At 38.3% G+C, this 25,006-nt stretch overlaps 4 protein-coding genes across 4 annotated transcripts; all 4 read left to right on the top strand.

The window, feature by feature from the left end:
- Positions 1–558: 558 nt before the first annotated feature.
- LOC114539311 lies at positions 559–5,386 on the top strand. Its single transcript, XM_028559936.1, has 4 exons — positions 559–800; positions 1,975–2,454; positions 2,806–3,818; positions 4,619–5,386. The coding sequence occupies exons 1-4, from the start codon at positions 713–715 to the stop codon at positions 5,330–5,332; spliced, it is 2,295 nt and encodes a 764-aa protein (XP_028415737.1). The 5' UTR covers positions 559–712; the 3' UTR covers positions 5,333–5,386.
- Positions 5,387–7,190: 1,804 nt separating this feature from the next.
- LOC114539330 lies at positions 7,191–12,769 on the top strand. Its single transcript, XM_028559957.1, has 9 exons — positions 7,191–7,428; positions 8,598–8,654; positions 8,745–8,801; positions 9,202–9,291; positions 9,404–9,523; positions 9,946–10,518; positions 10,841–10,942; positions 11,124–11,404; positions 11,684–12,769. The coding sequence occupies exons 1-9, from the start codon at positions 7,296–7,298 to the stop codon at positions 12,185–12,187; spliced, it is 1,917 nt and encodes a 638-aa protein (XP_028415758.1). The 5' UTR covers positions 7,191–7,295; the 3' UTR covers positions 12,188–12,769.
- A 992-nt stretch (positions 12,770–13,761) lies between these two features.
- On the top strand, positions 13,762–19,101 carry LOC114539316 (rRNA biogenesis protein RRP36-like). Its single transcript, XM_028559942.1, has 10 exons — positions 13,762–13,882; positions 15,338–15,438; positions 15,538–15,582; positions 15,659–15,799; positions 16,109–16,450; positions 16,747–16,821; positions 16,995–17,048; positions 17,340–17,399; positions 18,006–18,050; positions 18,472–19,101. The coding sequence occupies exons 2-10, from the start codon at positions 15,345–15,347 to the stop codon at positions 18,921–18,923; spliced, it is 1,308 nt and encodes a 435-aa protein (XP_028415743.1). The 5' UTR covers positions 13,762–13,882; positions 15,338–15,344; the 3' UTR covers positions 18,924–19,101.
- Positions 19,102–20,497: 1,396 nt separating this feature from the next.
- LOC114539329 (50 kDa spicule matrix protein-like) lies at positions 20,498–22,730 on the top strand. The gene is made up of 6 exons (XM_028559956.1): positions 20,498–20,578; positions 21,499–21,563; positions 21,672–21,770; positions 22,163–22,400; positions 22,471–22,646; positions 22,720–22,730. The coding sequence occupies exons 2-6, from the start codon at positions 21,500–21,502 to the stop codon at positions 22,728–22,730; spliced, it is 588 nt and encodes a 195-aa protein (XP_028415757.1). The 5' UTR covers positions 20,498–20,578; position 21,499.
- Positions 22,731–25,006: the final 2,276 nt, after the last annotated feature.

Genomic DNA, 25,006 nt, shown 5'->3' with positions numbered 1-25,006 from the left:
ATTGACTTTGTATATAATCTTATCCGTTCACTCCAATTAAGATTGACCAAAACCTTTAAATACACCTTGCAAGTTAGACACCTAGTTGGATTAAAAGTAGATTCGAATCCGTTGTGCATGCAAGTTGCCTAAAAGTCCTCACAAGGAAATAAAGGAAATTACTTGTAAACTCTATAACTATAAAAAGTTTCGAATTTATACAACACCGTGTGATTATTTTGTGTAACATAACTTTTTGTTAATATTTTTTTTATGTTAGGGCAAGTTACACGCAGAATTAGATTAAGGAAAATCGATAGGAAAAGGTCAAGAAGCAAATCATTGACAGCTATACCTGGGCTCGGAAATTACTACAATTACCTCGCTGTGAATGATATCATACATTCTATAATAATCAATATCATAAACGTCCGAAGAAAAAATTGAAGAAAAAATTAATACCATCAAGAAGGAAAATATAAATATACAATAAACGAGTTAAACTGTTGAAAGACGTAGTCGCAAAAACGGTCTAACGCGGCAATTCAAGATGGGCGAACGCCGTATACGCTTCATAGGATATTCACAAATAAACCCGGGTGTTTGATTCACTTTTGATGCCCTTGATTGATTTCACGGTTTAGCTTCGCGGCTTCGAAGTTGCACTACTGTTTTTTTAAAAGTCATGTTATGAATAAATATTTTTTAAAAACCATTTCAATGATAGTTAACGATGTTATTTAAAGAGATTTTGTTAGCTGTTGTTCTTTTATGTGGCTTTACGAAGGGAGTTTACGAATTTGAACCAGCCGATATACAAGGTAGGATTAAACGGAGTGGATTCTTGAACTACCTGCTTCTCCCACAAAACAAAACGTATAATATATGTTATCATAGTTATCAAAATTGCCTATAGTATTATGTTATGTTTGCTAAGAGATATATTGTCACATTTCAAACGTGGCTCGGATCATTAATGATGAAAAAGTTGATGATCATCGTTTAGTTGTGTTACATACATACGATGTAGAAGTGGAAGTTTATATGATCGCTTCACTACTGATCTTAAGGGTTTAACAAAACGAAATTCTAGCTACCTCTCTCGTCAGCGTGTCAACACTAAATCATGAGAGTTTGATTTGACTGCAAAATCTGACTAAAAAATGTGCAAAACTATAATCATCAAATATGAAAAACAAACAAACCGTCGAAACCGTGACTTGGAGGCGTCGTGAAAAACTATAAAAACCGATTTTCCGGCGACAAAGTTTCGTACTAGCACGTGTTTATATAGTGTGAACGAGATCTAAATTGCATCCTGCAAAATTTAAGACTGAAAGATTATTTCTTGATGCGATTACAATCTGCGCGAGGCAAAGTCTGGCAATAGCGTTAAGTTGATATTAACTTGAATGAGATGATTAACAATGCCGCTCTCTAAAAAAGCTCTCTAAAAAACATGCGTCCTTTCGCGCGGAACTTTCTCTATATGAGATATACTCGCTGTTAAAAGCAATGCATGATTATAATGTGATAAATGTTTGTAAAATTTTTGTTAAGAATATTATCATTAACTGTCAGTATTAATTGCTTGATATTTGTAAGTAAAAAAACAATATTCACACAAAAAATTAATTTCCATAGAATTAACTTCCAATGCTCTTAACATTGTATGATTGTTCGTATGTCGTAAATAAATTTTTCGCCCCTCTGATGGAAATGCATTTATTATAAGCTTTGCATTCGGATTTTCAGGTTAAACTTGAACAATATGATTGGAAAATATCAACGACACCCTTATTCTAGTCTATACTGCGATGCATTCTGCAACATTTCTTTAATCGTGTGTATTTGATTCCTTCCGACTTCGAAAGAACCCTTTAATTGGAGAAGGTATTCGTAGTTGGTTGGGTAGCTACGTTCAGCTTGGGCGCCTATAAAAATGACCTGAAGATTTCATGATATTGATTTCTGTTTTTCAACGCATACATTTAGAGCTCGAGTTTGGGCAATACCCAGATGCGGTAGAAGAGTTCAAAAGCAATGAAGATGATACTTCGGCCTTCGACGATAGCGAGGAAAAGAAAGGCAAAGATGACGATGACGATGACGATGACGACGACGACGATGACGAGGAGGAAAACGTAAGTGATGAAGTAGGAGAAACCTTATTACCAATGGATGTGTCTTCCATATCCGTGGAGGGAAAGAAAGCTTCGAAGCATGTAACCAAGCACACAAAGCCAGAACCTCCACATAAAACGTTAAAGAAACATAAGGAAAATAAAGAAAAAGATGCCAAAGCAAAAAAGGCTAACAAAGAAAAAAACACGAAAAAGGAAAAGGATGTGAAGACCAAGAAAGTCCAAGACTCGAAACCGAAAACCAAAAATACTAAAACCAGCAAACATAAGCAGAGAGACAAAACAGAAAGACATGAAAAGCATCAGCATCAACGCAAGCAGAAAGGCAAAAGTAAGTATGTCAGTCAAACGTTTAACCGGAACTGACGGGCACAATACACCCATACCTTTATAAATTTTATAAATGATAATTTTAATATCAATTTGAAAAATGCTGAATAAGGTCAAAAACAGCTAGATGTTAGTATGGATATATTCACAAAATACTACAAATTTGTTCATTATAATTATTTTGTGTGTATAATTACAGTGGTGGAATGTTTCAATAAAACACCAATGCATGCATGCTGGCTTTCATGGCCGAGCATGCAAGATCAAAACACAAGGTCAAAACATGTACTTCTACACTTGCTTTACATTCGTGTCTTTGTTCATATAATTATTCTCTTTTTGACAAACGCAGAAGTGCAAAAAGACGATGATGACGATGCATTTAATATCAACAAACTATTTCCTCCGAAGAAACACGACTGGAAGAAGTTCGACCCCAATGCACATCCGTGGATCGGCACTCAATATTCAGACTCGAAGCAAGTAAAACCATGGTTCATTCATCCTGCTGCCCAAGGGCGAAAAAGACCCAATATCCAACCTTATGGTGCGAGGGCCGCTGGTGCGAACCGATATAACCCACGCTATCCACAACCTGGTGGACAACGAAATCCATACTGGGCACAACAGCGGTTCCAGCAACAGCTGCTAGCACAATCTTTATGGGATGGTTATCAACCACAGCAACCAAATATCTACACACCACAACAGCAAAGTAGCTACCAAGCTCAACAACCGAATCCTTACCAAGCCCAAAGCTTAAATGGCTTCCAACAGCCAACATCTTACTCTCAGAATCCACAACCAACAAACTTCCAAAGTCAAAACACCGCCAATCAAGGCCAACAGCTACAACAGGTGCAAACCCCTGTTGTTCAACAATCACCTGCAGTTGGGCAATTTTCCACAGGCTTTGGAGCGGGCCAAGCTCCAACCCAAAATCTTCAGCCGCCAACCACGTGCCCTGCAACCTGCAGTCGTAAATGCACGACGGAATGTCCCGAAGAATGCTGCGCAAAGCATTTCGAAAAAGTTAACGATAAAGAATCGGGACCAAGTTCCTTTATTAGTGACTGTCCGGCCGAGTGTAAGGTCAAGTGTGGCATTCATTGTCCACAGAAATGTTGTGGTTTAAACTTCTGTCCTTTCGTGTGCCGCAAGTCGTGCTTATCCAGCTGCCCGAAGAGATGTTGTCTTCTACTTAAAGAGTTTTTGCCACCTCTTGCTCTTCCCCCGCTGAAGCTATCGGCTGCTATCTGCCCAAATCATTGCGGAAACAAATGCTCCACTGACTGCCCCCAAGCTTGTTGTTCAAAGAGTGTAATTCCCGATCAGACGACAAAATGTCCATCTGTTTGTCTAAAGGTAGGGGCTTAAGTACTCTAGTGCAGTGCACATTTCTTGGTGTCAATTTTAAAAATTTGTGGATACACGGCGTAAAAAAAAGTGGCATAACGCTGCCATGTTGAATGCCTTTAATAAACCTCTCTCATAAAAACGTCAAATCGGAAAGCCTATTATTACACAAATTTTGATTGGCTCGTTAGTTTTGCGGGATCGATCGTTATAAAATTATGAGAAGCCTTATTTGGACCTCATTATTATATAGTGTAGGGAGATCTGTTGGTTATGCTCAGACAAACTTTACAATAGTCCGGAGATTGTTAATGTCGACAATGATCATCTGGGATATAGGGACACTTTGGATATGTCCTAAACAGCAAATTGATTTTAGTAGATGGTAGATGCTGTGGAAATTGGTATAGACCTAAAAATGGCCATTTCACAGCTGTCAGATGTGTATGATGAGGTGTCAAAATATTGCAAAATGTGTATTCAGAAGAAAAATTGAACTTTAAGATATTCAAAAGGTTTCTCTTTGATAGCGGTACAGAAATGCACAATTGTAAACCAGCAATTAGATTTTCGGGCTGAAAAGTCATAAGCACCAATTTCTGCGGTGTTGCTAGCTATATAACAGTCGCAAGCATTTTGACGATTGGCGGGTTTAATCCATAAGAATGGTCAATTTCCCTTCAGGCGAACTTAAATGTCAATTTATGCATTTTAGTTTAAAAGATAGCAATCTTGCTATGACGCTTCTATTGGCGTATTAGCCGCTACCATGTTTCTAATGCTCTTCGCCTTTTCCATTCAATTTTCAGGGATGCACAATTGGTTGTCCTAGAGAATGCTGCAACGCGCTGGAAGACAAGGTCTCGTTTCTCGAAATTCACCATAAGCCCAGCTACCATCCCTCCGACACTTGCGATATGACTTGTAAAAAGTCCTGCACGACCGAATGTCCTCCGCGTTGCTGCTCAGCCGAAGTAACTCCTTCGACTCGGGCTTTAACGGTCGGGCGACGTACGTTCACCGGCTGTCCTTCCGTCTGTCGAATTGTGTGCGCCAGCGAGTGCCCAAAATATTGCTGTCCTGTGGAAAAGCCGGAGGAGAAAGCTAAAAAGGTTGGAGGAGAAAGCTCGGATGATGACGAGATGGAAGCAGACGATGACGACTATGAAGACGAAGATATGGATGAGAGTGAAGAACAGCATCATAACGATCTAGTTTTGAACAAAATGAAAGAACTGAGGCAACGTGAAAGAGAGCGTTTGGCACAAGAAGCAGCCGATAAGCTCGCTATTGCCAAGGCGAGGATGGAGGAACAGCAGAATAAGAGTTGTCCAGCAAGTTGTAATTCTCAGTGCAGCGCCACGTGTTGTCGACTATGTACGATTCCCGGACACAAACCGCATTTCTGTTGTAAGGTGTACTATCGCCAGGCATTCCCGGATTGCCCTGCGATTTGCGAGGAGAAATGTGATAGCACGTGTCCAAGACGTTGTTGTGGGCCCGGACGAACGCTGACCGGCTAAGCTATGCTGTAAAATACACAATTAAAAACGTCTTCGAAGACCTATACATTTGTACAGGCAATTGCTGTACATCTAATCAGACGGAGTACTAAAAGTACTTGTTTGTTATAAACTGTATTATAATGCCTGATGTAATAGTTGTTAAAACACACAGGCAGCATTTGGAACGGACACACCAAAGTAACCTGCGTGTTCAGCGAAGTAGTAATATTTGTACTTACAATATTGCTTGCATGCATGCAACCTGTATATGAAGAAGATGTAGGAGTCCGAATGAAGATGTCCACGTTTACTCGTATGGGTACTTCGCTATATTTCACTGTAAAATATTACCTAAAGATCATACTTCATCTTGCATAAAATGAAAATGACTATCGTTGCAACAAATATTTCTTGTGCTTCGTTTTTTGGGTGCTAAACGATGAACTGGATCAAAATGAAATCAGTGTTCTTTTCTTCACAGAATACAACGAAATGACAACTTAAGGTATACAAATACCAAATCTTTGTCTTAGCTACTCTTAATGTTGCTTGTCAGCGGCCTTCCTTTGCATGTGCATCACTTTAAAAAGGCCCATGTGATGGCGAAATGTTGCATTCTCAAATAACTGGCCGAATTCAGCATACCATCACCAGCTCAGTTATGTATATACTCGAACTCATGAAGTTTGAATCAAAACTCGTGGAAAAGTTGCATAGATGCATCAACTGAATTTTTTCATCAATTATATTGAATTTCATGGTTACAAGCATCTAAGGCCATTGACCTAAGCTGGGTCGCTCTTACTTAAAGTAATGTTATGTTAGAGATGGCCTAACATATATATAGAGTTTGCTAGAAAGCTATATAATTATATAGTTAGGATTGAACTGAACACTCGATCATCAGGGATATACTATACAACACTACATCAATACATAACGCTATGCGATAACTCAGCAAGGGGAATCCTATAATCTGACGACATATTTAAAGCTACTATCGCAAGTAGTATAGTTAGCTTTCTATACTGTTTCGCTTCTCGGCAACGATGTTAACAATTTTGACAGTTCATGAGTTAACAATCTTAATTTTACAATGAGTTCTAAGGTTGTTGTAAGGTTGTTGATTTTTCATCGTTACTGGCACTATAGCGGAATACTTCGCTAGCAGAAGAAAGTTGATGCATAGAAAACAGATTGTATGCTCGCGTACAATGCTCCTTAACGTTGGAATTTAGAATTTAGACACGGCACGAATCTTTCAGCTTATCAGAACACATTTCAATTGCACGCCAATAGCGCTGCTTTCCAATTTTTAAACAAATCAACTAGAAAGTCATTACAAGACTCTTGCCATGCAAGGAAAGCTACAAGCATATGATTATAGTAAAAAATACATCCCGCTTTAATTAAGAGAAGATAATTCAAGATACTCCACATAATTATAAAGGGCTGAAGCACAAGTCGAAAGGCGCGATTGAACAGCATATTTTTGATTATCTCATATAGCTGACTGGCGAAAACAGCAGAACCCATGCCACGCTGAATTCATTTATCCTATTATACGCTTTACCGAATCGTATACAACGCTTCAATTGAACGATGTACGCTCTGTTAGCTTAATGTAAATAGAGCTTCGATGAAAGACCAGAAATTGCAACCGAGGCTCCGTAAAACAACGCAAACCTAATTCTCAGGTAAATCCTCCCATTTTACTTTATATGAATGAGCATAGACGTTTGTTGAATGCTTGGTGTTTTTTGCTTTTTCGTTAACGCAAAGCTGTCAGCCGGTATGGTGGCAACGTGTACTTCAACCAAATATCAATTTATTATTTATACTTCATCGAAGGATAATGGCGGGCGGCGATCAAATGAAATGATAGGCGAGAGAAGCTCCTTGTTGTAAATAAACAAATGGCTTGGAATTTTCATTAGAATTTGGAAAATTGTCGCGTCAACTTATCTTGTAGGATATAACGATGATCCGGCCAAGATATCTGTTTTCGATTCTGTTACTACTAGTCCTATATACCTGCTCAGCTCTCGCAAATGTCGACCCGAAAGCAAAGCAAGAAGTTTCAAAGAATGGCCAAAAGCGCCTCGATATACATGGTATGTATTTGATAAGTGCGATCAAATGTTACTCTTGAAGCAGAAGGAAACGTCTTTAGCTATAAATGCATAGTCCTATAGCTGATAAGTCGACTACTCGAAGCTATAGCACAAATCATCATAGTTCATGAGGACTTGATTGCTGCCAAATGCGTACATTATATGATCTTTGATTTAAACAGGACTACATTAATCAGTAATTGGAAACGCGAATATATGTAATCTTGCTAGATCTAGCGTGGTCTGGCTTAGTCGCCGCAACAGTAAGCTTGGGAACGTCTGTTTATTTATTTGCGATATTTCAAGGCATTATCTGACAACATCGCTTGCCTGATAGGAAAATATGAATATGTTACAAATCGATTAATAAAAGAAGTATTGAGTCTGAAATTTACATGCAACTGATGCAAGCAGGTACGCCAACGGTTATTGAGACGCGGCAATTTTTGGGCTAAATTATCATATATGAATATATCTGTGGGTTTCGTAAAAGATAGTCGAAGATTCTTCGCATTTCTTGCGCTCCTGATTGTAAAAAAATGTGCGACAAATGAAGTTGTGACAAAAAGAGGCTGCTTTCCAGTCGCGAGTTCGCTTTGTTGAAATTGGCAAATTTAAAGTTCTTCTAAGGATCGAGATTCCAGGCTATCTCTTCCAAAATCCTAACTGATGTCTTGAATAGGGCATACATGGGCTTGGGAGGAGGGGGACGAACGGAATTAATTGCCGTTGGGTACCATCCCTAATAAGGGCATTAACGATTTACGGACACAGTCCAACTTTCTTCTCTGATTTCACTGTTTTTACACTTTATAATTTCCTGATCTCAAACGCCCTTTGCCACGACCTTCGAGGTATATGTTGCACACAATTATCATGCAACACGTAGCCTACATTGGTTGGTTTCGCTAAGCGGTTTTTTCAGTGACTGATTTAGGTGGAAGTCAAATGAAATGGTTTGACGCTAATGCAGAACAAGCGTGAGCCATGCGTTCATACGAAATCGTACATTTTTTGCAACCAAGAACAAAGCTACAATAACGATGCAATAACGAACTCACACACGTCGATCACTGAGTTTCTATTTCGAATTGACCACCACTGGAATCTAATCGTCAAATGTAACCTAATATTCAGCAAAAACGTCACCTCATTTCTTTCTCTTTTAGCAAGCAAATGGAGAGAAGCTCAAAACGCAATAAACAGTCTCATTGACGAAAGCATATGTAAGTACACGCTTTCTTCAACAAAATTGCTCTCCGCCTTTTTATTTCATGATATATTTAAATAAAAACATCACAATTTTCTTTTTATAGCAAACGAAGTAGCCAAAGCAAAGATGGAAGTTAAAGCGTTGTTGGAGAAAAATATAGGCAAGCAGTTAATTACTGACTTAGCTGAACGTAATTTGACAACGCTTTGGATAAAAAATTAGTGTAGCTTCGTCATTTCTTTTGCTAAAAATTTGTGGCATCGACTGCATCAAATGCAAGCCGGCAGATGCTCCCAATAAAACATAAAAGTTTGAAAATGATGGTATTTTAATCTGTAATGACAGATCGTCATAGTTACCTTGCAAAATATTCTGTAAATTTCCAAATACATGCCCTCCTAGGTTTATTGTTCTCTACAATTTTTTTAATTCAATCTTGTCGTGAGAAATGTCAACGACTTGATCAAAAATTTTCGGCTAATATATATATTTTCACATACGAGATCGGCACGCATGAAGGCTAACGTGTTTAACGTACTGTGAACTGATCTTTCTTAAAGCCAAACATTTGCATGAAGCAAGCAGACAAGTCATGCACAGCAGGTTGTCACAAAATGATGAGTTGGAACCAGCTACCGAGTTCGTTGAAGGTATACTAATTATGTTTATTATGACACCCTGTCAGTGTGTGTGACATTTACTCGAAATTTGGAATGATTTCTGCACTAGAATTTCCTTAGGACGATCTGGGTTGCTTTGTAGGTTCACGTGCCTGTCAAGACGAGATTGAAAACTGTGCTGCCTTAGCTGCCTCCGGCGTGTGTGACACGTCGAGAGCAGCAATGAAGAAACATTGTGCACGAACATGTGAGCTGTGTGACGGTAAGAATCAATGTGAATTTTGAAAGGTCACTATACTACACGAAACCACGCCAAACCTCGCAATATCGCAATACGCCACCCCACCCCACCACTTCACGATTCTACCCTGTTCTACCTCGCTACACCACTCAAGACCACACCACACCACACTAGACTGCTCTACTTCACCCTTTATATAGCACGAAGCCGCACCACACGACACCAAACAACACTACACTACAATATAATATACCACAAACTGCACTACACACAACGCGACATTACACCACCATACGCCAACCTACACCAGGCCTTAACTCTCGGGACGTGTTTTGCGACGTGTCGCCTGTTTGACAGAGCCGTCACGTAAAAGAGCATGTTTCGCTAACATGTCAGTTCTGCAAGATTTATCCTCCTTACAAAATGAATGTATTCAATTTAAGATGAAGGCGCAGACCTTCCACCGGCTTCACCAGCACATGGGCAATCTGCAAATAGCGACACGTGGACCATCATCGGTGCTAATGGTGAGAGGTTCACGACTTCAATCAAAGACATCGAAAGTGGTACACGGAAAGCCTCGATCACTTCAGCGCAAGTCGAACGCCTCTTGGATTATGTCAAGCACAATGCGCCGCATTTGAAACTCGAGAAAGTCAAACCAGGCGTACTGAAACTGATAAAAATACCGGATAAGAAGCAACCAACTCCTCATAAAATCACACTAAAACCGCAAAAGGATAAACCCAAGAAGGTCGAGAAACAGAAAGATAAACCAGAAAAGACCAAACCCAAGGAAGAAATTCATCCTGACAACTACTGGAGATTGAAAGAAGACAAAAACGAGAAGATTGACTTTATGCCTAAACATCCAAAAGCTAAAGGGCCAATGATACATTTCGATCTCTCTACCATTGCAAAAGACAAGCCAGGTTCGATGGCGAAGGCTGTTCATGTATACAAGGACGGACCATCGGATTCGTTCGCTGTGCATCATGCAACAAAATCTAAATCAGGTTAACTATATTTTTCTTTTTTCAAAATTTTTCCGAGAAAAATTTTCCGACTAATTAAGTGCTTTGCATGTATATGATGAACCTTAGCAGCTGTTGCTGGCGTACCTGTTAGAACAAACCACGCAAATACATAAAATGAACTGCAGTTATTGAACTTTTCTCAATAATAAAATGAATTTAATTAATTAGATATATTAATATGTTATATGTTTACAACAGAACTCCGTAATGATGCGGTGACAAAAATTAGATCGTGTCTGTTATCCATCTCGTTAATTAGATAATGTACTTTAATGAACTTTTCACATTCTTCATTTATTAGAAGAGTACTTGAAACACATTTGTCATCCCATGTGTAAAGGACTTGCATTTCGTCTTGTGCACCTGGATGTTGTGCTGGTGAACACCATAAGTCGTTTCCACTGTACCACAGAAAATCAGTCACTGCCATCCGTACTGCAAGAAGCACTGCATCTCTCCTGTCCACTCACCTGCTGCGCAGAAACGGAAACCGTCTCCAAGACGTGGAAGCACCCACGTGTATCACAATCAAACCCGGATGTCATCCGTTGTGCAAGAAGAACTGCGTTCCTTCCTGTCCCAAGGCATGCTGTGCACCCAAACTCAAGTGCGCAAATCTCACTGCCATCCACTATGCAAGACGAATTGTCTTTCTTCTTGCCCTCTAAGTTGCTGCAGCCGTAAGGACCGATTGAAGGAGAAATGCCATCCATTATGTCGCAAAACATGTCTGCCGGCGTGTCCGGGTGAATGTTGTGCGAAGGATGCAAAGGGACACAGAATGATCATGAAAAGTAGTGACCAAAAAACGAAAGCTGTTGCAAAGGTCGCGACAAGGAAAACTTGCCCTGGATTGTGTCCAGATGTAAGTATTTAGCTTAAATCTATTCTTTGATTTTGTGCATTAGAGTAGAGTAAAGCAACTGTACTTGGAATGTCGGTGCTAAATATTTTTTCATTTGGTAAATGTTGTTATTAAATCTTTTATAAATTTATTCCATAATTGAAAGGTTTATATGTACTCGTTCTTTAATCATTGCAAAGGTTTTGTGTTTTACGCATATCAAGGCAATAATAGTAATATAATAATTACTTATTGCATTTAGCGTTATAGGAGGTGCTTGAACTTATGTTTTAATTTTAGTCTTGTGCTCCGGCCTGCCATGACGGTTGTTGTAGCTCAAAGAAAATGACCTTGTCTCGCAGTAAACCGCTGGTACACTCGGTCCCCTCAGGTTGTACAGCGAACTGCGTTTACGAATGTATCCCTGGATGTCCCCCAGCATGCTGCACGAAGTCCCTTGGTGCACCTGAGGTTTCAAGATATACATATACACAACCCGAGCCAGAAACTCCCGATCCTGCTCCGGTTATGATTTCATTTCCGCAGCCATTTATTTCGCCGTATATCGAACAGCCTCAGATGAATCCGCAAGAACAAGCTCAAGCTATGTACAGTGCGGAGGAACAACTAACAGCCAAGAATACAAATTCCGCAAGTGCGGACAGCCAATCAGTGAACGCCAACGCCGTCAATCAAAACCAAGGAGATTCAACAGCTCTTTTCGCGCCAAAACATTGCCCATCATCTTGTCTGACACACTGCAGCCCTGAGTGCGTACGGTCTGATTGCTGTGATTTGGATTAGTTGGCTGCATGTCATGCGACGCCGAGAGACAATAAGTAACATAATTTGAGGAGTGTGACTCAGATATTAAACTATGTTAAAAATTGTAGATAAATCAAACGTGTTTAGGTTTCAATCTGTACCCTAACAATTATAGCACAGTATTGATTGAAGTTGAATTATTGCTGCAATTCCAATAACAACGTTCGGGGCATGCTCAGTTGAAGCTCGATTAAGACTATAAAACTCTCTTTACCATAAAAAGGAACTTACTTTTGGGAAGATTCAACCTCGCTACTGAATAGATTGTTGTTTAATTTGTGGGTTGCGTCGAATCATGTAGGATTATCGCCTATTGCAAGTTTGAAAGTTATACTTAAATAACTTTTTATCCGAAATTCTAACTCCGTTCACTATTAATATTGATCGGTTTTCTAAGAAAAAATAATCATATGAATACTTATGACAAGGCTCATGCATATAACACACCAAGCTGTGTAAACGATATAATATAATATAAAACATACTCCGAAAATATAAAACATCCTGTAAACTTAAGATGTAAACTGTAGTTCTTAAAAAGACATGACACAAAATTCAGGTGATATGTCAACTCCTTTTCAAAGGTTCTCCGGTAAATTGAAGGTTTATGTGTAGAGAACCCGTCCGCGTTTTAGCGCGATTCTTTCGTACCAACTGATACAGCTGTTATCAGTCTTCCAATGCCAATGATAACACGTTTTGAAAAAGAAATCCTATATGAACGGAAAGAATGGAAGGTTTGATTCGTATCCCTATCGCTTCAAAAGAGACGGATTGTTTCTAAGCGAGTTTTACGATAAAGTAGAACAAATATATATAAAAACTTTTGAAGCTTTTTCTTTGTTCAGCCGAATGCTCATAAAAACGCCATGCGTTTGCATATATGCACGATTCAAAGAAGAAGAATGCGTTTGGGTGCATAAAACTCTCCTTGCAATATTTGCTCCTCCGTGGCCGTCACATGTAGGGTAAAGTGGCAGAATGCGTGTATTGTTGTTCTAGTTCGCTTGCCTTCCGAAATTTTGGGTGGCAAATTGAAAAACGTTAGTTAATTAAAGCAAACAAACATATAATGCAAGCGAGATTGTAGTATACGGCTTACATTTACGTCCTATTTCAAAAAACTCCTTATTTCCAAGGATTTGTATACAACTCAGTTGAAGAGAAGACTATTGCCACCAAAAATGGCTGACTACTTCTACTTTGGATTACCTCTTTGGCTTCCTGTCGAAACTCATGACTGATCCTAATACACTGGTGGAAACTTTTTTTTTCAGCCGGTTTTTTGGTTGTTTGAGAAGTGTAATAACTTTAAATGATGATTTTCCTGCAATTTCCTGAACTACATAAAATGTCTCAAACAAATTTTCTCCGTAATATGTCTTCAAGAAAGACAATTCTGCATTGAGTATATTTACTTAAAATATTATCATAACATTTCATCCAAAGAAAACATTTGCGTTTAAAATGAAGAAAAGTAATATATGTAAATCATTATTCATTTATAAGGAAAATATTGATAAACTCCCGAGCACCGGTTTGTATTGGCTGGTAACATTTTGACCGTTTCAATATGTTCTTTGTTCCGTTATAAGTACTTGCTAACGGGGCTTTCTATAATATTGATCAGCAAATATTTTTGATATTCTTCACGAAAACACAGAAAGCTGCAAGGTTGGTGTCCGAATCCGTTGTTTATATCTATATACTTCAGGGTTTATTTCTCGAGAGTGATTTTGAAATATGAGATTATTAATAAATAATCACTTCAATGTATTTGACACATTACACATGGTGGTTTGTATAGACGTCGATTGTTTAACATGTATTGCAGACCTGTGGCTGTTTTCGGTTGAAGTTTAGAAACCTTATATAAGTCATTACTGCAACGACAAAACAGGCACCCCAAAAGCCTGCTATATCAAACAAGCTTTTTGAGTTGTAAAAGATATTTCTATGGCAGTTACCACCAGAGAGCACAATAAATATAGTAGACAATAATTTATAACCATTGCGTTATCCTAGTTTAGGCCGTCCGACGGGCGACGATGTTGATATTGAGTGTGAAAATGTTTAGTGCATGTACTGGCGATTATGAAGATATAGTTTCTTTAGGGACATGAAATTTCGCATTTACAAATAGATCTTTTTTACAAGGTTAATTTACCAATTTTAGTCGCAATGAATGATGAAACACGCATACACATTGTGAAATAACTCTTGAAATACTGCCTATAACCATAGGCTAGTTTCATACGTCGTTGTTCAAATGTGCCAGGCGCATTGAAAACGCAGGGTAATCAGTCGGAAATACCTCCTATTGCTGTTGCTTTCATCACACAAGAAAACAAGACGTTTGAAACAGGTCTCGTAATACATGTACGAAAGTATTACAGGCCTCCGCTGATTAGTAGCATCAAAACTCGTAAAATATTAGACATACATGTCTGGTCTATATGTCTGGTGTACTAAAGAGGAGAGCCAAGCACAACTAACACTTATTACATACAAGAGCCATGCAGAAGAATGGGAGATGATAACCATTCACTGTACATTGCTTCATACTTATACGCATTACCCCCGTATACACCTCAAGATTTGTTGCGCTAAATAATATTTCTTTTTAAAAACCGTGTTAAAATGGTGGATATACGGCACCCTTAGTGAAAAATCTCGTGCATGTCTTTCAATTTTACAATCACATACATGAAGGCCATAATTATAAAATTTCAGTGCAAAAGTTTTCCATTCAATGCTTTCGCTGCTAAACAGTTTCATTTAGAATTTGAAATTAACGTCCAAGCGCCACCTTAAGATAAGGTCGACAGGCCCCGCAAATTTGAAAGTGCCTAACGTTTCTAGATTTTCTCACACAGCGAACCAATGTGTGAGACACGCAGACAATTCTTCCTATTTACAAAAATAACAGTAATCGCCTTTTAGTCGATAAAATAACATGTGAGTTTCTGGCATAGAGGCTGGGGCCTCTCAATTTAGGGGATGAAGCAATTACCTGTTTACAAAAGTTGGCAGATATGGGTTGTTGATACTGTCAATTCTTTCAGTTTAAAATATTTTTTATACAAACGAAAATGTACATTATAATTTTATGTTGTTTTTTTTGCTCAGCAAAACAATGAACAAATTGGTTGTAATATTCTTCCTGGGGGTTATCACGATCGTATTCGCTGAATCGTCGTTAAAAAGAGATAAGGACACCTTAATTAAAGGTGACTATAACGAATCTTGTTAGAAGACTCAAGATCATAATTGTGTAATATTTTTTTGTCGGAAGGAAAAATTAATACACTTTTGTCTTCTTTCCGAAGCTTTAAAGGAAAAATTCAACCAGTATAAGAAGGAAAAGTTATCTGGTAAGCATGACTTCTTATTCTTTGCTGGTAATTCCAATCCGAGATGAGGAATCGATATTTAAAACACTTTGTTTAGAGAGCAAGAAAACAGATGATCTTCCTCCTCCAGCTCCTGCAACCTCGGAACAAAAACAGCACGATAAAGCTGCTGGTGCAATTGGGTTAGCCTTATTAGACGTATCCGCCAAGCCAAAAGCAAAAGAAGAAAAGAAAACAGGTGACTTGAGCTGTGGATATAAATCATGCATTCATTATAAGTTTGGATAAGTGTAAAGTATAATTTTACATTTTATAATTATAGTGAGGTATAGCAATATAGAAAACTAAAAGTATAGATATACATGTAAGCCATGAAATTATGAAAAACCGTATTTCATATATTTCATTTTTAACTGCCGAATAATAATGGTAAACTTTTGTCTGAAAACTGAACATTAAAACAAATAAGCATGGTGAAAATTCGTCACAAGAATATAAAAATATATTTCTTAAACCATGAAGCACAGCCAACTTTTTATAACATTAGATAAAACCACAGAAAATAACGAAGATGATGATGAGATGCCGGAAGATAATAATGTAGACAGTATTAACGTTGAATTGTCGAATAAAAAACAAGATAAAAGTGAGCTGAAGCCAAAGCAAGATGATAAAGGGAAGCTCGTGGCGGGAGACTCAAAGGAAACAGAAAACAAGAAGAAGGAACAGGAAGATATCAAAGATGAAGATGAAGGAAACAAGGATGAAAGTAATGATAGAAAAGAAAGCGAGAAAGAAGATGAAGCTGAGGATGAAGATGAAGGTAAAGACGGTGACGATGGGGCAGACGTTGATACTGATAAGGAAAGTGAAACCAGCAAAGATTCAGGTACGGTAATGCGATAGCCTAATTAGCCTTTAATGTGGATCATCAAAATTTCGTCTTTCACCAGGAGAACAAAACCCAATATATTAAGGCAAGATCAGGAGAATAAAACTTACAATATCAATAGAAACTACTTTAAAGGCGTGCAGTAGTCATAATTGTTTTCTTAAACTGCAGACAACATTGAAATTTATCCTTGCTTTACTATTAAGCAAATTATATAATTCAAAAAATAGTTGGATGAATGTGCAGTTCAGTGGCGTAACTAGGACGTCACAGAAAATGTATTTTGTCTTAAGGTAAAGACACCAGGAAAAAAGTAAAGAATACAGCTGAAGAAATAAAAGAAACTGCAAAACAACTCAAAGATAAAGGTATCAGTTTCAATTATATGTGTTATCAATGCTATCGCCAGTATGAATAATATGCTTTCCTCAAAAATGAACGGTTGAGCGAATGTGAGGGATATCATCCCTGGATGATGATAGGGATAATAGCTAATGATTAATAGTTTGGAAACTTAAAAACAGTTTGAAAAACATTTCAGATCTTAAAGCAGTCAATGTTGGACAGTTGAAGAAATTGTTACAAACAAGTGTAGGTAAGAATACATGTGATAGCAATATCTTTTAACCGAAACTACATGGCATGGTGGAAAACACAAATCGACCCGAAAGGGTTAACCTAGAACGCTCGCATGATAGTCGCATATGATGAATATTTTTACATTAACTTTGCTAATCTGATAGAATCATCAGTCATCAAACATCTACTTTTGTCGAAATCCATATTTAGACACCGGAAATTTATTAGAAAAAAACCTACGAGCTTACATATATCAAATATTAAGTCACAAATCAGCATGTGATAATCGCTATCATGCACTTTTCAGAAAATCTAGACAAAGCTGGCAGAGCCATCCAAAATCTACTTCAATATGATCAGCGAAAAAGTGAGTACTTGCTACTTACTGATATTATCCTACACAGTTTAAAATGTGCTGCTCCCTATAGAGATGACGAAGTAGAAATATATTATCTTAAAGGTTATCACTACAATCTGCATAAGTATACTTTGTTAAGTATAGAAGAATGAGAAAGAGATTCAGGAGAAACAGAATATTGCTTTGCAGGAAACGCATGCAGTATTGTTTTTTGGCAAGAAAGCATGCATCACGAGATAACTATACGCCATGGCGTGCTTGCTTACTGGCTGTTCAGTACAACTTTTGCTAAGCTAGGTTATCAGAGCAACACAAACAGTTAAAAGCTTGTTCAATGTCATTCAATCAGTATCGCTGTTACCAATTTTATTGCCTACACTACCATAATTAACAGATCAAGATTTTTCATAATCTAGGTATTTAAGAAAAAATCCACATGTATCGTATAATTTTTCGTTACTACGCATGGTAAAACTGCAGCATTTGGAAATTTTTATTTGCCGATTTTCGTTACTCTGGATCGAGTTTACCAGGTTTTGAACATCCAGTTCCAAGCGATTTTCTCAAATTTGGCGTAAACTGCAGTATAACTTAATTCCATTATATAAATTTCAGGGTTGCACAGCAGGAACAGGCAAGGAACACCACAACCATACCGAGGTGAGAATATGCCCATTATGTTTAATTCAGAAGGCATGGCTATAAATAATTTTCATTATATTTCTGACTTGGAAAAAAATGTGTTTGAATACGGTAGGATATTAAATTAACTTATTGAAGAAAATGTTTTGCTTGCTATCAGTGTTGCGAAACATATAATTACTTAATAATTCACTTTTTGCATTTGTACCACACAATCCTGGCGAAAGGAGATGTAAGCGAGCATTTTATATATTCTGGAATTTTTTTTTAAAACCTTCAGCTGATCTCATAAAACGTAAGCTGACCGCATGCACCGCAAAAGTGAAAATCAGGGATCAAACTAACATTAGACCAAATTTTTCTAAGTTAGATCTCTTCATCAAGTTTTATCTCATTCATGATCAAAAACACTGTCACATTCGTTAACTTCATATTTCAGGCTACCCCCAGCAGGGCTATGGAGGATACCCCCAACAACAACCATCCCCATATCAAGCAACCGGTCAATGTTCCGGTCAATGTAGCAACCTTTGTGCTCCGGCATGCAGAGACCCATGCTGTCGTTTCCCTCCAAGTTTGGGCGGATATAATTCACCTCCCGTCCAAGCTCGTGGTTCCTACCAACAAGGCTTGGTTAACGCTTACCCGCCAAATACTCAACTTGGTGGCGGTCAAGCGAACTATCAACCTCAAATGCAAGTTGGTGGCCAGCAGTGTGGTGCGCAATGCTCGGCCCAGTCTTGCGCGCCGTCGTGCAGTCCGTCATGCTGTGCGCAAAGAGGTCAAATCGTACCTCCTGGTCAAGCTAATGCTGGATGTCCCATGTCTTGTTTGAGTAATTGTTCGGCAGCTTGTCACGCTCGTTGTTGTGTGCCTGGGAAGAAAAAATGAATGAAAAAAGATTAACAGAAATATTCAAAACCATACATGAATCTTCTACCGAAAGAAATACCTTGCGGGTTACCTACTCTCACAAGGAAATTTGTGGTTTATGTTAGCCTCATAGGTATAAAATTGTAGAGTAGGACTAGAAGGCAATCATATATATGTTGTAAAAATGTGTGGAAAGTCAACCCAAAATGAGTAATTAAGCCACTTACAAGGTAACATTATGTAGTATCTACTTTTTGTGAGCTTCGAGTTATCCAAAAACGATTGTATAAAAAGCTGTTTGTGTTGATTTTTTATGCGCTGGCACTAGCTTTATCAAAAGTTTTGACTGGTGGGTCTTTACATCCGTCAGTCAAAAAGCCTGTTTTGCACAGCGTTTGCAAGTAAATCTCTTTGTTGAAATTTGTTAAATCTTTGGGAGATTTCTTATTGTGCCTATTGCCTATTTGATAATAGTCATGACTTCGGTATCGCGCACAGTCATACTCGGTACTAACTTCGCACACTCATATTAACGCGCACAGTCATACCAAATCATAGCATTTTGTTTTTAAGTAATTATTCGGCACATTAAGTTCAGGCACCTACGAGTTAAGCAGACAGGGCTATTTTTGCAGGCTGAAAAGTTCGTCACCTTGTAGAAATAAAATTTTCGCGCGCTTAAGCGCAGCTATGTAAGTCATCGCCATAGAAATCAAGACAGCCTTCTGAAACTGTGGATAATTTACTGAAATGCACCATTATCTGATGTCATCAGATGATGGTGCATGTCATCAGATAATGGACTGATGTCTTCTTTTTAATAAAGCGTTCGGCGCTAGTGAAATGCAAGGGGTGCATGCTGTGCCAGAGCCTGAACGACGATCGTTAAGATTATTCTTCGGGTCTTGATTAAATAGGATCAAAAGTCATCATGTTCCTTTCAGAGCGCGTAGATAAATAATTATTTGCCTCAAAAATATTTGCAGAAAAATAAATGAATGTAATAATGATGGTATATAATGGGCTAGGAACTTAGGAAATCCTATATTGGACTTTCAACCTAAGACTTCTAACCTTTATTTTGTAGTTTTACACTGCGTGTGTGATTAGAGATTGCAGTTCAATAATCCAACTGTTGTGAAATACGTTCTCTGCGGGCCTGGTGTCTAAACCAGGCGGCTGGTATAATCTACATGCAATAACAACTTTAACACTACAACTCACAGTACAAGTGATTTAGCTACTGGCAAAAAAGATAATTTTATATTGCTGAAGAGGGATCGCCCTTCTCTCACATCATAAGGCGACTGCAACGACAGTAAACTTTATTATTTAAACGCTGATTAACCCTCGGTTCCCCTTCGTGTCCCGAGTTAACACAAAGAAGCACGTAGCGCACACGATACTATATATTTGAATTTTGAATCTAGAAAAGAACTGAACTAGAAGATAGTGTATATATCCTTATGTACAAAAGTAATCACCAGTGTTATTTTGAAAAATAAGCAAGTGAACGAATTGCGTCAGAAGCGAGCTCATCCGAAACTCTTTCCTTCAAGAGAGGATGACGTGACTTTTGTTTTTAAACAACAACCTGCATTATCGACACGGAAGGACGAACACGATTCGATCGAGTATTAGCTTCTTTTCGACGGAACGCGGCACTCTCACAGGTAAGCGAAATGATATATTTTATTAGCGTTAAACGATTGGTAAGGTGATATTGGTAAGTTTATTCGTAATCGCTTCGCTTGCTTGATAATAATCTAGTTGTACTAATATTCAAGGTGTGATAGTCCTAAGATTACTTGTGGGACACGGGATTGAAAACACAGTATATACAAAGAGTGATACAGATTGTAATTTACAGAAAAAAGATAATTGGATGTGAAGCATACAATGTTATATTTCATTATCGATAATATATGGTTACCGTATATGTTAACATAGTGAACATAAAATATTACGGAATTCAGCGCTCTAGGTAGTACCTGCTTGTTTAGAAGTAAGATCGACAGGCCATTCCCATGCACAAATGCAGAAATTTAGTAAGTCAGGAATCTGCGCACTTTGTTGGAATAATTGCCATAAATGCTGGTTATAATCAATATCTCTGGTAAAAATTATAGAAAAAAACTTCGAAACAAAGTTTGAATCAGCATCAATGCACCCAAAACATTTTGTTCGCTTACGCGATGTGTTTTAGAAGGAAATGTCACAGTTCAAAATGAACAATGATAATTTATTGTAAAAAATGCTTCTTCTTAACCATCGAAATTATGTTCACGAATCCTGCAGACCTTGCTCGCACAATGTAATAAAAGAACAAGCATAGCACGCATCCTTTTTCTTTTCTTCTACAAATGATTTGTGTAAGCCAGGTTTACATACGGTTCTGTCTATGTGTAAGCCAGGTTTTGTCTTTGTGTAAGCCAGGTTTTACATACGGTTCTGTCTATCTTTGTTTTAAGTTCAAGGTTCAAGTTCATCTGTTAATAATTATTATAGTGCATTTGGACACCGAGTGTTTCTTTACTCAGAGCAGCAGCATCACAATTAACATTAGTGTGAATCAATTTTCATTGCTTTTCAGGATGAAGACAACGCCGGCAATAATTCTTCTTCCTCTCCTGTTTGCATTTGCTCTCAGTGAGACAGGTATACTTATTCCCCTTATTTCAATTGATAATATACCAAGCATGAATAAATTTGTCACGTGCGTGAATTTGCTTTCTAAATTCTAATACAGATTCCTTTCTTGCCTAGAGTTGACCAATACGCAAAAAACAATAGTGAATTTTATAAACTCAAGGGATAGTAGTGCTGTAGCAGTAAAAAGAAGATGGAAAGGAAAAATGTATTCAAGTGAGTTCAAGAAATATGAAACTAGAAATGAATCAACTGAAATCCTTTTGAACGTATATTTATTTGCGTGAACAATATTTTCATCGGAAGACCACACACAAATCTCACAAATCACACAAATCAGGATCACATCCTAGCGAACATCACAATTGCGTAGTGTTTTTCTTAATAAATAAAGCACACCATCACTTAAACGCATTTTATATAATTAGATCAGAATAGGTCAGAAAATGCACAGAATAAGTTCCAGAAATCCATAACTTTTAAAATTTTCCACCGTATCGAGTACAAACAAACCTATTCACAGCGCAGATTTTACCGCACGAAGTAAGTAGGGTTTCTGATATCGGCTGATTCTCACCTGTTTGTCTTGGTTTCATGATGTAATATAGAACTTCGCAAAGACGAAAGTCCTCCACCCACAAACAACCAATTAGCTCCCAACCAAAATGATGGAACAACACCCGCACCTGGAGGTGCCACACAAGCCGCTGGAGGAGGCCCCACAGGGGGAGCAACTGGTCCTACGGGACAACCATTCCAGTCACAACCGTATGGCCAAGCATCTCCCTATGGTATGCAACAAGGATTTGGACAACAGCCAGGCTTTGGTCAGTATGTCAGCCCCAGGTTTTGGCCAGCAGCCAGGTTTTGGTCAACATCCAGGTTTGGTCAGCAGCCAGGTTTTGTCAACATCCAGGTTTGGTCAGCAGCCAGGTTTTGGTCAGTCCAGTTTTGGTCAGCAGCCAGGTTTTGGTCAACGACCAGGTTTCGGTCACCAACCAGGCTTCGGCCAAATGCCTGGTGGACACAAAGGAAAAGGTCCAGCCGCAGGCGGCCCACCTCCCGCACAGGGCGGTGCTGGTGGGGGTTGTGGTACAGCCACTGTATGCGGATCGTTCAGTATAAGCAAAGAAGATCCCGCCAGTGTTATCGCTCCACCACCAAGAATGGTCATGAACCCAATGCAGCAGCAACCATGCATGCCACAATGCAAGCCGGTTGTGGGGGAATGCAGCAGCCAATGATGCAACCAATGATGCCGATGCAGCAACCAATGTGTCCACGATTTTGCAACAAGAGATGTATGGTTAGCTGCCCGCGTGCGTGTTGCACCAAATCCGCTGTGAAGCCAGAATCAGGTGACGACTCGCATAACAAGCATGTGAAATGCCCAGGAGTGTGCGCTGTGTACTGCGCGCCCGAATGTCCGCACAATTGCTGCGGGCCAGGGGTGCACGTCGATCTGCCATACCGCAGGCATTCCATGCTAGTGAACTCTCGCCCCCGCGTTATATAAGCTCGAGCAAGAAGCCGGAGATTTGAAACGGCACTAAGACAATCGAGTTAGTGGATAAGTCAACATCGGACTTTTTTATGTGTAAATTAGCGGATAATAAAGTAGGGGAGACAGGTCTGATGTCATTAGAGGGCGTTTATTAAATATACCTGGTGTTGTCACCGAGGCAAATGAGTTTTTGGCTCGCTAAGTTAAATTTCGAGTGCAATCCATTAAATTGGTTTCCAGTAGAGTCTATACAAATTGTCAGAGCATTGTCAATCATCAAACCAATGATTTTTATATTAGCCAGTATTCTCGAGCGTTCAGTGATTGTCTTTGGTACCGACCCAGGGTATATATCATGATGAATGTCGTTCTAAATTCTGGCATTTTTTTTCTTACATAGGCTCTCACTAAGTTATGAAAATGCCAGAATACCGTGCGACAACGATGACGCCAGAATGGACGGACATACTAGGAGTGCGATGCAAGTGTAACGAAATTACTACTCATGAAAGCGTTCCTAGAATTCTCGTCCTATAATATTCTATTCTTAGAATATTAATCTTAAAGAAATTCAAAGCAGTACATATTAATTTTTATAAATATAAGTTTAAAATGGAGAAAAAGCTAATCAGATACCTGTATTGGGCTAAAACATGAACGATGCCCAGGTACATGGCAACTGACATTTGATTGGATTATTCGCACTGAGGAAACAATAAGCGTAAAATGTACAATGTGTTCATTGCTTAACTGATTTTGTATCATTTACTAAACTGTAAATAACTTTATTACACGATTCATGTGATTTTGATGTCTGTAAATATACTCTCTGACTAAATTCCTCGCTTGAAAGCTAATAAAGCGGTTGGGGATTAGAGCCAAAGGATCACTTGAACATTCGCCAAGTTAAATAGTATAGAAGTACATTAATTTCAATCAACAATGGCTTTTTAGCTTTAAAACTATTTTCCTACTTTCTACGATTCAAGCTGTGCACACTTGGTTATATACTGAACATTTGCTATCAATTTTGTGACTATATAGATCGGTTTGGATTTTCCGTTAATATACACATGCATTAGTGTTGGGTTAATAAAGCCGCGGATAATATGCTTAATATACCAAAAGAATATGGCTGGAAATGTGACGGAAAAGGAGAAAAAAGGAGTCTGAGTGCGTTTTGTATGCCTTTGTGTATATTACTTGACCATTTTATGGCTGTTTTGTGCCTTTTCATTCCTTTAATGTATTTTTTCTTTCAACTTTTCCCGCCTTTTCCCGCCTTTTATAGCTTTATAGTACGAATGATCTCGTGATTTAGTACTTCCGACAGTTTCAATTCACAGAAGTATTGTTCCATTATTGTATTACTGGCAACATGTTCTCAGTTGACAATTTTGTGATAGTATAAAAAAACTATTCTAGCTTCTTAGCACTTAAGCCATGAAGGCATGGAAATTCGGGAAACGTTCAGGAATTATATATCATATATATAAGAAGAACATCAATATTTGTCTTTGAGCAAGATCGTTCCCGGCTTTGTTTACATACCACTCGTGGATGAAAAAACGCATAGCTAGTAGCTCTTATCTTTCAGCAACCTAGCAACCATATAGTTTATCCCCGACTTAACAACTGTCAACTGCGTAAGTATATAGAAATAGTGCACTGAAAAGCACACTTTACTGTACCTATATATATATAACGCCAGTCAAGCTGCCATGGAAAGCGCCAGTTATACATGAAAAAAAAACTCGCCATGTTCAAGGATGTATTCTCAGATTAACTATATTTGATGTGCAGAACAACAGTAGTGCATGCTATAAATAGTAAATCGCATTTTAACTGGTATAACATGTCTTGAGAGCAATCAAAACACACGCGCAGCTTTGACTGTTTTTTTACATTCTGTTATCTCAACCTAACGCCGATATACATATAACTAGCT

This window comes from Dendronephthya gigantea, unplaced genomic scaffold (assembly GCF_004324835.1).
Source record: "Dendronephthya gigantea isolate DGI-Jeju-01 unplaced genomic scaffold, DenGig_1.0 000199F, whole genome shotgun sequence".
Classification (NCBI taxonomy): domain Eukaryota; kingdom Metazoa; phylum Cnidaria; class Anthozoa; order Malacalcyonacea; family Nephtheidae; genus Dendronephthya; species Dendronephthya gigantea.
This window is presented reverse-complemented; position numbering and strand designations above follow the sequence as displayed.